The 16,802-nt window shown below is 40.9% G+C and overlaps 2 protein-coding genes and 1 pseudogene across 2 annotated transcripts in view; 2 read left to right on the top strand and 1 right to left on the bottom strand.

Annotated features, from left to right (window-relative positions):
• The window catches only part of LOC145496583 (neuropeptide Y receptor type 1-like), a 36,049-nt gene extending 33,889 nt beyond the window's left edge, over positions 1 to 2,160 (top strand). The window contains exon 2 of the mRNA XM_081476289.1: positions 783 to 2,160. Coding sequence (XP_081332415.1) covers positions 806 to 1,915 — 1,110 coding nt within the window. The 5' untranslated portion in view covers positions 783 to 805 and the 3' untranslated portion in view covers positions 1,916 to 2,160. The remainder of the gene's footprint in view (positions 1 to 782) is intronic.
• A 3,036-nt stretch (positions 2,161 to 5,196) lies between these two features.
• LOC145497528 (uncharacterized) lies at positions 5,197 to 6,410 on the bottom strand (annotated as a pseudogene).
• A 7,514-nt stretch (positions 6,411 to 13,924) lies between these two features.
• LOC145496584 (QRFP-like peptide receptor) lies at positions 13,925 to 15,615 on the top strand. The gene has a single exon (XM_081476290.1). It carries the CDS (start codon positions 13,925 to 13,927, stop codon positions 14,957 to 14,959), a length of 1,035 nt encoding a protein of 344 aa, XP_081332416.1. The 3' UTR covers positions 14,960 to 15,615.
• The last annotated feature ends 1,187 nt before the right edge of the window (positions 15,616 to 16,802 follow it).

Below are 16,802 nucleotides of genomic sequence, written 5' to 3'. Positions count from 1 at the left end.
ACAAAGTTCATGCGCTTGGGGAAGTGATTCAATGACAACTTCCAAAAGTTTGCGAATGGAATGAAGGATACGTTAGTGCTAGAAAAGTTGCTGCTGAAATTTATTCCGAATTAATTTGCTTATATTAAAGGATACGAAGTCCGTGTTTCGCCGTATTTTGCTGAATGATAACCATTACTTGGGCCGGCTAAATTCATTTATCGTGTTATGCATTCATGGATTTGATTTAAGCTTAAACTTAAAAGTACTGTTAAGCTTAATGGTAACTCAAAAGAAATATTTTACTTCCTTTTTTAGCCACCCGAATTCATCATTTAAGCCCAGCTGTAGTCTGAACTGCGTTCTCCACAGACCTTGGAAAGCACTGAAAGCGCTTATTACTTTCTTTTAAAGTCAAGCGCGAACAAAATCGGCGTAAAAATTTTAGCCATGTAAATTGAAAAAGATCAAGCATTATATAACATTCAAATTCTGGTCCTGCTTTTCTTACAAATTTCTATGTATAAGTTGAATTCAAAGATATTCGTGTTATTGATATCTCAGGCGAAAAAAAAATATATACAGCATATGTTTTCACTAGTGCTCTGAGTTCTCTAGTTCTCAAGTAGTGCTGCGTATCGGAAACCATGTGTTTATCGGTACAATTAGTGAGAGGTTTTTTGACCAATCAGAGCGCGTAGTATGTCAGTTATTTTATGAAATATGATAAATTATGCTGCTTTGAAGCCAAATAGTCAATCCTTCTCACAGGTATGTTAATCATCAGTTTGTTTTTTCCCCAGATTGTGTTCCTGTTTCAATAACGATGATCGTCAACAACAGCTCAGAATTCTCTCTCAGTCCTGAGCAAAACGGAACGTGTTGGCTGTCGATTGATCTTGTGGCCGTCATGAGAACTTCCGCTTCTATATACAGTGTACTTTTGATTGCTTCACTCGCGGGGAATTCCCTGCTTATCTTCGCCTCTCTGAAATCAAATATCACAATGAATCTGTTGATAGCCAACGTAGCTGCTTCAGATCTCTTATACTCCATATTTCACTTCCCTCGTGAGATTGTGTCTCAAATCAAAGGCTCGACGGTTTTTTTAGTCCATGGACGGATTGGACATGTCCTCTGTAAGACCTGCAACTTCACTGCTGACGTTACCATTGCGGTGTCCACACTGTCCTTGGTTCTAATCACCGCTGACAGATTGGTGGCAGTTGTATTTCCAGACCAATATCGCCGCCGAATCACTGTCATTAAACGACGGTTTCTCATCTTCCTTACTTGGATTTTAGCGATGGCAATTCATTCTCCATATTTCTACACTTTCCGTTTGGAAACAGAAAATGGTAATGTTGTATGCGTCTCAAACTGGGGGCCGGCCTTCAATCATAAGTCAACACATACCCGCTACTACACTGCGTTACTAGTTACTGTTCTGATTGTGCCGCTGATAACAGTGTGCATACTTCAGACTATAATCCTGTTGAAACTACGAAAACACAAAATGGGGTCTGCTCGTTCCACTACCGCTACTCAGCGACGCAAGAAAAAGAACAAAAATCTGCTGAAGATGTCTGTAGTGATCGCTTTGGCTTTTGCATTGTGCTGGCTACCTTTTATTGCTTTTCAGTTTATTCTTCTTTTCTTTCCGAGTTCAATTCCAAATTGTAGTTTAGGTTTTACAATATTTACTCAGTTTGCCATTCTTTTTTCGTTGTGTCATTGCATAGTGAATCCATGTATTTGCTTCATTTTTATGCACCGGATTCGTTCTGGGCTAAAATTAAGATGGTCGATGAGACAGTCTCGTAAGGAAACAGTTTTACGACGTTTAAATGGGGAACTATCAAGTCTGTATCAAAACAGTGCTAAAATTATATTTAAGTCCCTCTTAGCTCGTACAGAAATTGCCCGTAGAATTTGATTTTTGTGAATCGAAAGCGATGGGAGCATTTCAGTATACTTTTACCTGTATTGGTTAGGTTAACCCAACTAGTTTTATTATAGTGCTGCGTGCATATTTACATATTTTTTATCGCTTTTCAAATTCCCATGTCTTCAATTTAACCATATGTGGAAAACCTTTAATCACCCTTTAAAACTTGAAATTGATCTCAGAGAAATCGAAACGTCTAACACTCGCATATTTAGATATTTTTATCGCTTTTCAAATTCTCGTGCATGAAGTTTTATTGTCATTTTATTATAAATTTTGATTAGGGAATCATAAATTACCTATTTAAACGGGTAGACACACAACACTGAAGACTTCCATTAATTAGAGAATCTGCTCTTTCTGCTATTCAAATAATGTTAAAATGAACTGCACTTTCTTTTCTCATGCCAGTTATATGAAAATTTACGTTTAAAGTTCTTTATTGAAATAACTAACAAATGTAGTACTTTGATGAGTTAGATATTAACGCTAAAGTCTTGTTCCTCGTTAATTAACGGCATGGGTTCTACTGTACGTCGATCCACTGCTGCTTTCGTTTTCCAAACAATGTCCCTAGCCTAGACTTGAATTTTTCTTTCATTAGCTTAAATAGGTAATGCCATTTATTGCTATGGAAATACCTAAATAAATTGATTTTGTTGTTGATATTGTTGTGGTGTTTTAACAATGGTATCAGCAGCTTTCTTTGTTACGTTTTAAATGGAGTGTTCCAAGCAAGACATCTAAAAGTTAAGGAACCTGTAATAGTAGAGAGATTAACTAACACATCCTACCTCAAAAAGAAGATTGGTGCTGATTTTGGGTAATGCCGTCCTTGACCTCCTCAACCAAAAGCTAATTTATTTAATTAAAACACTGTCAGGTAATGCTATACTGCTGGCCATATGCTGTAGGTACCATTGATAAGATTTTATTCGATTTGATAACAAAGAAACTTAAAGAGAAGACATTGAAGGTAAACAGTTTCACTTAAAATTGAGACTTGAGCTTGAAAGAAACAAACAACTGAAAGACTGATTCGAGACTGATGAATTCCAGTAGGTGCCACTAGTAATGGACGCTCATATCAGCGGTAACCAATCAGGAGCCGAGAAAGACAATAGGCTATTGTTTGGAGAACAATGGATACTATTGTTCTCCAAATCCAAGATGGCGCCTTGAAAAATCGGACCAATCAGGAAGAATTCAAGATGGCGGCACCCACGAAAGTCGGCCATGTTGGAAAACAACCCACCCAGCCTCGACGGAGGACTGGGATCGGTCTCACGGATTTCCATGGCGACACAAATCACGCCAGGGTCACGCAAAAAAATGTCATGCAACTTCAAAATCGATACTTACAGTGTCCTGTGGTCCTAAATGACAGAGGTTCGTCCGACAAGTGGCCATGATGAAGACTGAGAGACTTGGGTCCGAGTTCTGTCTGTAAGGAGGCTATTCGAAAGCATCATGGGACGATGACATCAACGGGAACCAATCAAAGGAAAGAAATCAGAATGAATTAAAGTACTTACAGTGGTTGGCTTTCCCAGTCCCCCTCTCTTAAAGAGAGCACTAAACCCCGAGCGTGTCGATAAGTGGGGCACTCCCCGAGGTATTTCTCGGTAGAGATTGAAAAAGGAAGGAGGTACCCCCGAAAGTCAATGATCACACAGAATTGAAAACGAAAAAACTATTTTTAATCACTGAACAAGAGGTAACAAATCAAAGTAACGTACTTGTTTTCCCTTAATCTCTTCCATTACGAAAGCAGAAGTTTGCGCTCAATACACATCCGAGGATTTAGAGTGAAGTGACAGGTCTCGGATGACACTTATGTACCTTTCTATTCGTTCCAAAGCATCCTGGGACGGTGACCTCATCGCGAACCAATCCTAGACTTGCCCCACTCCCTTCGCAGTCGAAGGGGTAAAAAATAGGGGTCTGGGGGTACTCCCCGTTCCAAAGCATCTTGGGACGGTAACCTCATCGGGGAACTCAATCCTAGACTTGTCCCACTCCCTTCTCGGCCGAAGGGGTAAAATAGGGATGAGGGGGTACTCCCTCTTAGTCTGCTATATAAAACCTTCACACGTTTTGAAAGGGAGCAAACAAAGTTGTTGACTTACGAAATGGAAGTTAGAAGAAGTTGAAGACTACTAGGATTGACCCTCGAAGTAGATGAGTTCAAGGACAAATGTTTCATCTGTCAAGGCGACCTTGTCATTGACTCCTTGACTCGATGAAGTGCGAAAACTTATGCTGTGGAAAATTTTTGCACAAGAGATGTTTGCGGCAGGAGTTACAATACTCAGATAAGTGCGGACATTGCAAAACCTCAAATCCTCGGGGAATGAAGATGAGGAACAACTTTCACCTTGGGAGGAGGTGGTACGCGAGAGGATTACCAACGCAACGAATGCCATCAATAAGTATCGGCAAGGGGGACGGCCTTATGATATTCACAATCGTAATATTGTTTCGTGGAGGACCTTGCCGTACCATGTGAATATTTCCATCTGGTTTAAATTTTATGCAAGACTCACCATCTTCGTGCAGCAAAGGCGAAACGCTACCCTGTACATCCATGCCTATGTCAACTTGCCATGGATGACCATTACGCAATCAATAAGACAGATGGTTCAGTACAAACATCCCCACGGAAGTAATGCTCTGCGTACGCGAAGTAAAGTTTAGGTTATTGTTCCTGTCGTGGCTGCACTACGACGCTGAGGATAAAGTTATTATCAACAGATTAACCCCTCAGTCATCTTTTTCACCCCCTCCCCCCGCCCCATTTACCCTGAAGACACAGCTAGGGTGTAACGTGTAACTTTTATTGTAACTCCAAAAACTCCTAAAAACAAAACAAAACAAAAACAAAAAACAAAAACAAAGAGTCTGAGTCTTTATAACGTTTATTGAATAATGATAATAAAAATAATAACATGAACTCCGAAAGAAAATTGATTACAATTTTAACTCTTTAAGTCTTGACCGTCGGTATTCCACAAAGTGTCGGGAAGTAAACTCGTTTCCAGTTTCACAGACTCTTGCTCCCTGGCCCCAAAACGCACGATATTCTGCCCTAGTTTTCTTTGCTTTTGGTCATGAAGTCTTTACCTGATCCGTTCCTTATTCTTGGCATAATAACTTCTCCAATATTCGTTGATCCGTTCCCTGTTGTTTTTTACAGTATTGTCTTCGGTAATTTCTGATGTGCTCCTTGTTCCATTGACAATAGGCTCTCTAGCTGCTGGCGAGTCGTTCGTTATTGTTTTCATACCATCTTTTACGACGGGTTTTGAGAATCTTGACGTTCTCTGCACGATATCTCTTTTGTTGGGCCAGGATTCGCTGTCTGTTCTTGGCATAATATTTTTTGTGCTAGGCCCAGACAACCCTCTGGTCTTTCCCTGACAGTTGATTGGAGCAATTCATCTTGCATGTGTGGCGTCTTACAAATAATGACTAAAACCCTAGAATCACACACTCTTATTAGGGGCACATGGCTAATTCAGGTCTCAACCTCTTCTTCTACCTCCTCTTCGTCATCATCGTCGGGAAGTAACTTCTTCCGCATTAGTCTGTTTAACAGGAATTTCCGTTTTGCACTGCCGACTCGGCCGCTTCGTCAAAATCCATGTCGTCTTGCTCAATAAAGCGTCGAAGAGTCTTCATGACTCTACGGTGTATTGCGCGTGTTTGATACGGTGAGACCATTTCAGACGCTCTAAGTAAGTCCTTCGTAGTCTTCTTTTACTTACAGGTAACAGGGCATTGAAAGCAACATTTTCGGCATAGCTTTGGGATTTTCCTTTATCCAGGAACTGCTGACTTCTTTCAGGTAGGGTTCTTTGAGATCTTCCCCGACGTTTTGAGGTAACGGACTCCACGGATCTGGTTCATCGTCGTCGGCTTCTTCTTCCTTTTCGGAGCTGCTACTATCCTCCTCTTCTTCCTGTTCCTCCTCAGGCTCCTCTTCTTCCACCTCCTCTTCCTCTTCTACGTTCTCATCATTGTTATCTTCCATAGGGCCAATAGAGTCGATTAAACTGATGTTTAAAATACCATTTTGGGCAATGATCAGACATCCTCTCTCTTTCTTCGGTGCCAGCGCGGGTATCCTTCGTGTGTCAGGAGGTGACTAAACACGCGTTTCCTGTCATCACTGGCGGGATATAAATCCAGGACCGTGTACCCAAACGGTCGTTCGGTCACTCTTTGATAGGCGCCCATCATGTCTTGCCAGCAAGTGGGAAAAGCTCCAAGCAGTAAATTCTTTATCCTCAATTGATCTATTGGATTTTTGAAGGCTACGATGTAGTGGGCGTTCCTGGAAATACTCTTGGCGTATTTCGCTGGTGGAAACATGTCTTGGCACAAGTACAACACGGTGATATTTTGATGATGAGAGTGTTTGGTGAATAAGTCTAGCAACGCTTTGTCGTCACCTCCTCTGTCATCAGATCGTCTAATACGAGTAATCCACTCTTCGGAAATTAAACCATGACTTGGGATGGTCTGACTCTGGAATCCCTTCTTGAAATTGCACACCAGCGTCTTCCATGTCTCTAAATCCGTCTTGCCACGCACCGTAACAATAATGAATCGTAGGGGGAGAGTTTACAAACAATTCTTCCAAGTGATCCAAGAATAACGATTCGGTAAAACACTACCAGAAGGGCCCACGATCAAAATACTGGAGGGTGTCTTGAACCGAAACGGTTCTCCCATTTCTATTCTACTAGGGATCACATGGTGCTTTTCGGTAGGAAATGTGATATTTGGGACATCTTCTCGTGTTTTTTCTGATCCACTGCTTTAACAACTATGTTTCTCGTGACGAATTCTACTGTCTGCACGAGAGAATAGTCTATGACAATATCGACAATAAAGGGACATGACTCCTTGCTAGTTTGACTCAAAATGAATTGAGGCAATTTAATCCTTATTTTTATACATGATTAATGATGGAGTTGATGAGTATGGTGAAGGTGGTGGCGGCAGTGGTGGCGGTGGTGTAGATAGTGGTGGTGGTGGTGTTGTAGGTGGTGGATGTAACGGTGGTGGTGAATGTGGTGGATGTGGCAGTGGTGGTGAATGGGGTGGTGGTATAGGAGGTTGTGGTGGTGGTGTATGTGGTGGTTGTGATGGTGGATGTGGTGGTGGTGGTGGTAGATATGGTGGTGGTAAATGTGGTGGTGTTGGTGGTGGATGTGGTGGTGGTGAATGTGGTGGTGGTAAATGTGGTGGTGGTGAATGTGGTAGTGGTGGTGTAGGTGGTAGTGGTAAATGTGGTGGTGGTGGTGGTGGCGGTGGTGGTAGGTGTGGTGGTGGTGAATGTGGTGATAAATGTGGTGGTGGTGGTGTTGGTGATGGATGTGGTGGTGATGGTGGTGGCGGTGGTGGTGGATGTGGTGGTGGTGAATGTGGTGGTAGTGGTGTAGGTGGTGGTGGTGACGGTGGATGCGGTGGTGGTGGTGTCGTAAAAGATGGTATGAAAGCAACAAGGAACGACTCGCCAGCAGCCAGAGAGCCTATTGTCAACGGAACAAGGAGCACATCAGAAATTACCGAAGACAATACTGTAAAAAACAACAGGGAGCGGATCAACGAATATTGGAGAAGTTATTATGCCAAGAATAAGGAACGGATCAGGTAAAGACTTCATGACCAAAAGCAAAGAAAACTAGGGCAGAATATCGTGCGTTTTGGGGCCAGGGAGCAAGAGTCTGTAAAACTGGAAACGAGTTTAGTTCCCAACACTTTGTGGAATACCGACGGTTAAGACTTAAAGAGTTAAAATTGCAATCAATAGGCCCTTTGCACGATCCGGTCACATGGTACAAAATCACACATGCTGGTGAGCAAGTTGCACAGTGGGACTTCCAAAACAATGCAACTCGTACCAGTCCACCTGGACCTGCCTTTGTTTTGGAAGTCCCACTACGCAACTTGCTCACTGGCATGTGTTATTTTGTACCATGTGACTGGATCTTGCAAAGGGCCTATTCTCTTTCGGAGTTCATGTTATTATTTTTATTATCATTATTCAATAAACGTTATAGACTCAGACGCTTTGTTTTTGTTTTTTGTTTTGTTTTTTTTTACGAGTTTTTTAATTTACAATAACAATTACACGTCACACCCAAGCTGTGCTTTCAGGGTAAATGGAGGGGGGGGGGGGGGGTGGGGTGAAAAAGATGACTGAAGAGTTAATCTGTTAATGATCACTTCATCCTCAGCGTCGTAGTGCAGCCACGACAGGAACAATAACTTAAACTTTACTTCGCGTACGCAGAGCATTAATTCCGTGGGGATGTTTCTACTGAACATTCCATACACTGTCTGTCTTATTGATTGCGTAATGGTCATCCACGGCAAGTTGACATAGGCATGAATGTACAGGGTAGCGTTTCGCCTTTGCTGCACGAAGATGGTGTCTTGCATTGCTGGTTTTCAGTGTTACGCAATTCAAAATAGATCAAAATAAAAATCAAAACCGGTCAATAGATAAAGTTCAGAATCTGGAAACTGAAAGAAGGTAAATATGCAAAGACTCTCGCCAAAACTCTGGTCACAGCAATTTTTCTTATGCGAGATATGCGGAGAAATATTTTACCCAAATTTATAGAGATTTGTATGGAGACGCCATGCTGGTGTCCATCCGTATGGGCACCAACATATGTGCGGCCGGAAACCAACAGAAACATCTGTCACTGAGTTTTGCTACAAAAGCGTGAATTTATCCCTCGAGGAACTGTAAAACATTAAAATAATACTTTTTCTAAGACCTGAGCTGTTCAGATGGCCAAGTTCCCGGAAATAAGTCACTTTTTTAACCATCATGACAGCTCTCTAGGCCGTCATGTAAATTCCGCGTCACGCAAAGGCTTAGAAATTCAAGGGTAGTGTATCACAAAACCAAAAACCCATTCGGAGCAAAAAATTGTATAAATATTAGTTTTCAGCTGCTCTTATACATCATTTAAGTAAAATCTCAGGAAGATCAATAGTTTTGTAGTTCAAATTTTAGTGACGTCATCTGAAAACCAACTGTAAAATTTAAAACCAGATGGAAATATTCACATGGTACGGCAAGGTCCTCCACGAAACAATATTACGATTGTGAATATCATAAGGCCGTCCCCCTTGCCGATACCTATTGATGGCATTCGTTGCGTTGGTAATCCTCGCGCGTACCACCTCCTCCCAAGGTGAAAGTTGCTCCTCATCTTCATTCCCCGAGGATTTGAGGTTTTGCAATGTCCGCACTTATCTGAATATTGTAACTCCTGTCGCAAACATCTCTTGTGCAAAAATTTTCCACAGCAATAAGTTTTCGCACTTCATCGAGTCAAGGAGTCAATGACAAGGTCGCCTTGACAGATAAAACATTTGTCCTTGAACTCATCTACTTCGGGGGTCAATCCTAGTAGTCTTCAACTTCTTCTAACTTCCATTTCGTAAGTCAACAACTTTGTTTGCTCCCTTTCAAAACGTGTGAAGGTTATATATAGCAGGCTAAGAGGGAGTACCCCCTCATCCCTATTTTACCCCTTCGGCCGAGAAGGGAGTGGGACAAGTCTAGGATTGGGTTCCCCGATGAGGTTACCGTCCCACGATGCTTTGGAACGGGGAGTACCCCCGCACCCCTATTTTTTACCCCTTCGACTGCGAAGGGAGTGGGGCAAGTCTAGGATTGGTTCGCGATGAGGTCACCGTCCCAGGATGCTTTGGAACGAATAGAAAGGTACATAAGTGTCAGACCCGTCACTTCACTCTAAATCCTCGGATGTGTATTGAGCGCAAACTTCTGCTTTCGTAATGGAAGAGATCAAGGGAAAACAAGTACGTTACTGGGATTTGCTACCTCTTGTTCAGTGATTAAAAATAGTTTTTTCGTTTTCAATTCTGTGTGATCATTGACTTTCGGGGGTACCTCCTTCCTTTTTTCATCTCTACCTAGAAATACCTAGGGGAGTGCCTCACTTATCGACACGCTCGGGGTTTAGTGCTTTCTTTAAGAGAGGGGGACTGGGGAAGCCAACCACTGTAAGTACTTTAATTCATTCTGATTTCTTTCCTTTGATTGGTTCCCGTTGATGTCATCGTCCCATGATGCTTTCGAATAGCCTCCTTATAGTCAGAACTCGGACCCAAGTCTCTCAGTCTTCATCATGGCCACTTGTCGGACGAACCACTGTCATTTAGGACCACAGGACACTGTAAGTATCGATTTTGAAGTTGCATGACATTTTTTGCGTGACCCTGGCGTGATTTGTGTCGCCATGGAAATCCGTGAGACCGATCCCAGCCCTCCGTCGAGGCTGGGTGGGCTGTTCTCCAACATGGCCGACTTTCGTGGGTGCCGCTTTCTTGAATTCTTAATTCGGCTCCTGATTGGTCCGATTTTTCAAGGCGCCATCTTGGATTTGGAGAACAATAGTATCCATTGTTCTCCAAACAATAGCCTATTGTCTTTCTCGGCTCCTGATTGGTTACCGCTCATATGAGCGTCCATTACTACTGGTGCCTCGAAGTCTGTAGCCATTTTAGTGTTTGGGAAATCTGCTTGTCACATGGTCATTGCCGACGCTTTTTGGGGGAAAAAACGTAGATAAAAAAGGAAGTATGTCTGTCCGCTCATTTCGGAAGTTGAAGTTTTTAGGTGTGTCGCTCGATAGGGTATTGTTTGTGGAGGGAACAAGAGTCACTTATTCGTCAGAAATAATTGCAGCCACTTGAACGTAAAAAACAAAAGAATCCAGTTAACGTTTGTAACATAGCTCGTTACGTCTGCAAATTGTTGGAACAAAAACGAGTTTCAAAGCTCAGTGTTGACGTTGATAACTGGCCGTCATCAGACTGTAAACACGTATAGACTACTTGTTAATGTTTTTAATGGCTTATAGATTGGACGGATCCGAATTTCATCGTAGTAAAGATATTGTAGAAACAGAAATAATTAAAAACCGACAAAGCGGTTATGTATTTTGATAGGAAGTAAAAACTTTTCTTAGCCGATATGATGTCATAGCAGAGCCCTGGGGGCCCAAGGGCCGTCAAGCGGAGCCCCATACCCATATAGGAAAGGAAAGGAAACACATAAATAGATTTTTTCATGGTTATCATGGCTAGCGGTATTGCTCGTGGGCGCGTACGCACGACAGCGACGACGACGACGGAGTCGCGCAAGATGGCGGCCATACTCCAGCTAAAAGGTTGACAGAAACATACAGCCTTGATTTATAGCCTCTTTCTTTGATATTGGACATCCATGCTATGGTCAATTGACATCATTCAAAACAAAGTATCCGCTGACCAGTATCATGTGACCATGTCGCGGGCTCAAGGTTAGAGCTCATTGAGGTCGTGCTTTTTTTTTAAGTTGGCCGCTCACAAGTGCTGGTTTCCTATTGGATCGCGGGCTCATATCAGGTTAACTTTTTGTAAACAAGGGCGGGTTGTTCGGAAGCCGGTTAATGCTAACCCAGGATTAAAGTTAACAGTAGTATAAGTAGTTCTGGTATACAAATGTTTTTCACTGCTTTTGTGTTGTGTATTTTGAGATTATTCAAACTCAAGACAGATGGCCAAACAAAATAGAGAAAACCTCACTGCAAAGTTACAAAATTCAAATCAAAATTCTTGCTTAACAACCCGGTCTAGGAGCTCCGCTTTAAGCTTGGCTAAATCTATATATTAATCCCATGTTGCTTTACTCAAAGGAGACGTTTGGGACGCGATGGTCACCCTTGAGTTCATTTTTAAAGTTTTGGTCTGGTCTGAATCACGAAAAATAAACTGAAAAATTAATAACAAACTACTACCATTCCTGGCTTTGTTGCCTTTAATGTAAAGCACTCTGATTGTCGAGATTTAAAATTTGGAAAGAACGCAAATCAAAATACGGTTGCCATAGGAACGTCCATGGCATGTCAAACCAGGTTATTTAAGATACATTTTGGGACAGGTCATCAAATTTGGAGTTCATTACCTTAGTACTTTTAAAGTCACAAGCATTCAAAGTTGGCGGGGCTTAAAAATCCCCCTCTGGCCTATGAAAGAGTGTTATTGCAGTTGATCCTACAATAATGTATTCTTTTTCAGTCTCTGCATTGTTTTCGAATTCTTGAGCTTTAAAGGGTGGGATGAGGAAGGGGCTATTTGTTCTCCGCTATCAGTATTTCCAAATTATTTTCCTCAATAGCAATCAAGCTAATTTGACGTGCCTAGTTGAGACGAAATTACGTGTCGTCGTAATATCATATCACCCCTAAATAACGTCACATTTTAAAATGTCCAACATCCTAGGTCCACCATCTTAGAGTTTTAAAGTTTTTAAGAATTGCCAGGGCAAGTAAATTGGTTTAACACAATCACAAAAAACTTAAAAGGTCAAGAAATGAGACTAATTCGAAATAAAATCCCAAAATCTTACTAAAATAGGGTTTTAAGGTTCAAAAACCATAAATTTTGGCAACACACCAATTTGAAACGCTGTTACCAGAGACACGTTGAGTCACGTGACAATCGATAGAAAATGTTTTCTGTTAAACATTAGGGAACGTCGCAAAATTTGACAAGTATAGCTTAGATGGTGTCAAAGTGATGAACAATTAAGATCAGCCTTTCAAGGCTAGAAACGATTGAGAAGCCACACAAACTGAAGGTGAAAGGGCCAACAGACTAGTAAACACAGTGCAGAATTATTCTGTTGCCTCTTTTGTATGTCAGAGCGCTGAGATCTGTAATAAACGCCATTCTGTATCCGTCTTTGAATTCAAGCCCATAAGAATATACCGTTGTGTAACTGTATCCCCAATCGTTGCTCTTCTTGTCAGTGGTAAGAAAAGACACAATGACAGAATGATATTTGAGATCTAGGCACCTGTGCCCCGGCCCATGCATTTGAATTTCAAGCTTCCAGTTAGCAAACATATGCCAACGTGCATAGAGGAAAGAAACTTTCGATGATGTTAGTGCAATCAGCGATAATCTCTCTCTAAATTTCACAATAATAGGCCTAAGCATTCTTGCGGTTCCAAGGCAACCAAGGCAAGTTACTTTAAAAACAGGACTATTGGCTCTGTTGTAATTGTTTGCAATAGCCGCACTAGTCCTACTACGCATGCTTCAAAGAAAAGGCGACCTGTTTCTCATTGCTAATATATCGGATCGCTCTTTCAAGTGGCTTATTTTAAGAAAAATCAACTACAAATACAAAATACAAATACAAAACTCAACTCTTTTATGATTTCATGTGGAAACACTACCCACTTCCTGAGTCTTTTCCTATATAGGCGTTTCTAGAACCACATATACAATGCAGTTATGAAAAATTAAAACACTCATGTATATTAATTCACAGGAAAGCTTTTAGCAAAATGTTTTGGATGGTTCACAAATTAAGACATAAAATTGACAAGAACATTAATTCTCATTCAACAATTTTGCATCTGCGTTCACGTACGCACGATTGTCGAGTCGTATGCCCTTCGAAGTTTTGACATGTGTACGTTATCGTTTGTCACCATGTAAGAATACAAGCAGAGCAATTAATTTTTCTACCTAAAGCCGTCAAACCATATTTGTTCCTGCTATGTGGGCTTTTGTCCTCGGACATCATCCTCCGTGTCACCAATACTATTTCAGGCGTTCTTCACCCACCGACAGTGGGCACAACCTAGCGTGCGCCACTCTTCAAGTCTATGTTTTATAGGAGTGCAAGTAAAACAATCAACCAGAGCAAAAAGTTCAATAGTTTCAAGCTAAGTTCCCTTAAACAAATATGGTCATCTTGATAATATGATACTGAACCAATAATGTGGCTACTTTCGTCTTTCATCACACCTGCTGTAGGTATATAATCAATTCCAAAAACGCCAAGATGATAAATTATGCTGTTTTGAATCGAAAATAGCCTGTTCTTGTCATTACAGTTTCGCTGACCATTTTTGGTGTTCTTTTCAGGAGCTCGTTCCTGTTTCAATGAAGTTCGTCAACAATAGCTCAGAACTCTCTTTCAGTGCTTACGGTACTGAGAGCCATAAGGACCAAAATGGAACGTGTTTGCTGTCGACTGATTTTAAGGCTATGATGATGATTTACGCCTCAATATACAGTGTCGTTTTGATTGCCTCACTCGCAGGGAATTCCTTGCTTATCTTCGCCTCTCTAAAATCAAAACTGGTGATGAACCTTTTGATAGCCAACATAGCTGCTTCAGATCTCTTGGTCTCCATTGTTCACTTTCCTCGTGAGATTGTGGCTCAAATCAAAGGCTCGACGGCTTTTCTAGTCCATGGATGGATTGGAACGCTCTTCTGTAAGATCTGTGTCTTTGTCACGGATGTTTCCATTGCTGTGTCTACACTGACCTTGATTTTGGTCGCCGCTGATAGGTTGGTGGCAGTTGTATTTCCAAGCCATTATCGTCGAATCACGGTCAAAAAGCGACGGTTTCTCATTTTTTGCAATTGGATTTTATCGATGGCAATTCATTCTCCATATTTCTACACTTTCCGCTTGGATACGATAAATGGCGAAACTTTTTGTATCACAAACTGGGAGCCGGCCTTCAATCACGAGTCTACACATACTCGCTACTACACTGCGTTACTGGTTACTGTTCTGATTGTGCCGCTGATAACAGTGGGCATACTTCAGACTATAACGCTGTTGAAACTACGAGACGACAAAATGGGGTCTTTTCGTACTTCCACTGCCAGTCAACGACACAAGAAAAGGAACAGAGTACTGCTGAAGATGTCTGTAGTGATCGGTTTGGCCTTTGCATTATGCTGGCTACCTTTTATTGCCTTTCAATTTCTCGTTCTTTTCTTCTCGAGTTTAATCCCACATTGCAGTCTACGTTTTACAATATTTAGACAGTTTGCTATTCTGCTTTCGTTTTGTCATAGTATAGTGAATCCATGTATTTGCTTCATTTTTATGCGTCGGATTCGTGTTGGGCTAAAATCCATTAGGTTGATGAAACAATCTGTTAACGAAACAGTTTTATGACATTTAAAGAGGAAACTTTTTAGTCAATTTTTTTCCGTATTAATTTTGGTTTTAACAGGTGGAAAATTATGACGAAGACTCTTTGCTCGCACAGCTTAATTAACACTCTTATATCTCCTAGATGAAGATATCAGGTGGAAAAAAAGAGAAACAGGAAATTGAAGACATGATTGATCATCGCAGTTATACACAACTTAAGCAGTTAACTGCTTATGTTGTGTACTAGTAACTGCGATGATCAATCATGTCTTCATATTTTCTCCGCAGTTCAAATATGTGATCTTTCATATAATCACTTGCAGACAGCAAATTGTTTCCCATTTTTGTGTTTTATTTTGCTGCCGCAATGAGGCATCCAGAAGCGAGCGACAGCAGCGAGAGAAGTCCTATAATTATAATTTAAACAAAATACGTAACACTATAATGTAAATATATGTAGTACCAATGATATGTGTAACAGAAGCTGGCGCCATAGAAAGTACAGTAGTCTTGAAAACATCCCCCCTCTTGTACTTCATAGCCTTTTCAGAATCTACTATCTGAAAGGCCTTCATGAAAAGCAGGCTTTCTTTTCAGTTCTATGTGAAGATCGAAGTTAATTAACAAAGGAAAGGGGAAAAAATCCTGCCTGGGGTTTTGCTAATTTTTCTTTCTAATCTAAGGCCCAGTTCAGACGCCGAACTTTTCATGAGCCGAACCAAATATATTGAATCAAGTACATGAAAAGTTCGGCGTCTGAATCAGTTAAGAACGGCTATTTGAATTTGGAACGGCCCAGCCGTTCTTCCCGCCTAGCTCAGCCGGGAATTTCGGCTTTGGAACGGCTTTGATTCAGACGTCGAACTTTTCATGAGCCGAACCTAATGCATAACTTATTATAACGTATTTTACAAGCAGTTTTTACTTAGCCTGAAAATCGCTGACATTTCGATGTGTTTTGGTTTAAACTAAATAAAGTTCGGCGAATTAAGTTCGACGTCTGAATCAACAGGTGTGCTTTTGATAATTTGGGTCGGTCCAAATTCGAATTAAGTTCGGCTCATGAAAAGTTCGGCGTCTGAACTGGGCCTTAGTTTTTTTTTTTTTTTCGAGAATTTGAGAAATATATTTATCATAAGCGCTTTGTCTCGTTAATATGCCGTCACATGTTCTTCACGCAATGAATTTAAGGAATTATATAGGAGACACCATGTAGACAGTTGGGGCTCAGTTTGAAATTATTGGTCAGTTTCGTTATTAGATAAGTTGCAACGCAAAAATTTCAAATTTATTCAGTACAGTATCCCTTTTAAAAGTAGCATTCATTAAAGAGCCTGTTTATTTTCAAATATTCAAATGTCATGTTTTGACCGCAAGTTATAAATCATGGCAACTAGATCATCCGGTCCAGTTTTTTGTTTGGTTTAGTCCAAAATTGATCTTTCACGAGACAATTCGATGCTTTTAGTTTTTTCACTTTTAGCCAACGAGCCTACATCTTCAAGTTTGGGAAAATGAAACAGTGTTTATTTATACAAATGTATTCGACTTCAGTTTTTGTATCATGTTTCAAGCACGTTTTTGTCGACCTCCCTTAATCTCCTCTTTGCATATTCTCTCCACCTGTCGAGAGATCTGGTTGGTGGGGTGTCATTTTCTGAATTGTTTTTGAACCACTAAAGATCTTAGAAATAATTTTCGAGGAAAATTATCCTTTTATGCGAACACAGATAGAAATTTTTAATTAACCTAGGTATAGCTTATCTCGATCAAACGCCGGGTCCGGAGTTCCAAGGTGGATTTGCGGACAAGCTCCTCCGAACATAAATACAAGGCGTAATAATCTCAGGGACATAATGATAAG

Source organism: Orbicella franksi, chromosome 9 (genome assembly GCF_964199315.1).
Source record: "Orbicella franksi chromosome 9, jaOrbFran1.1, whole genome shotgun sequence".
In the NCBI taxonomy this organism is placed as follows: domain Eukaryota; kingdom Metazoa; phylum Cnidaria; class Anthozoa; order Scleractinia; family Merulinidae; genus Orbicella; species Orbicella franksi.
The sequence above is the reverse complement of the archived record's forward strand: the minus strand, read 5'-3'. Positions and strand labels throughout refer to the sequence as shown.

Bases quoted from the DNA above. Each gene is read 5' to 3' on its own strand.
- LOC145496584 (XM_081476290.1), top strand. From the start codon at position 13,925: ATGAAGTTCGTCAACAATAGCTCAGAACTCTCTTTCAGTGCTTACGGT.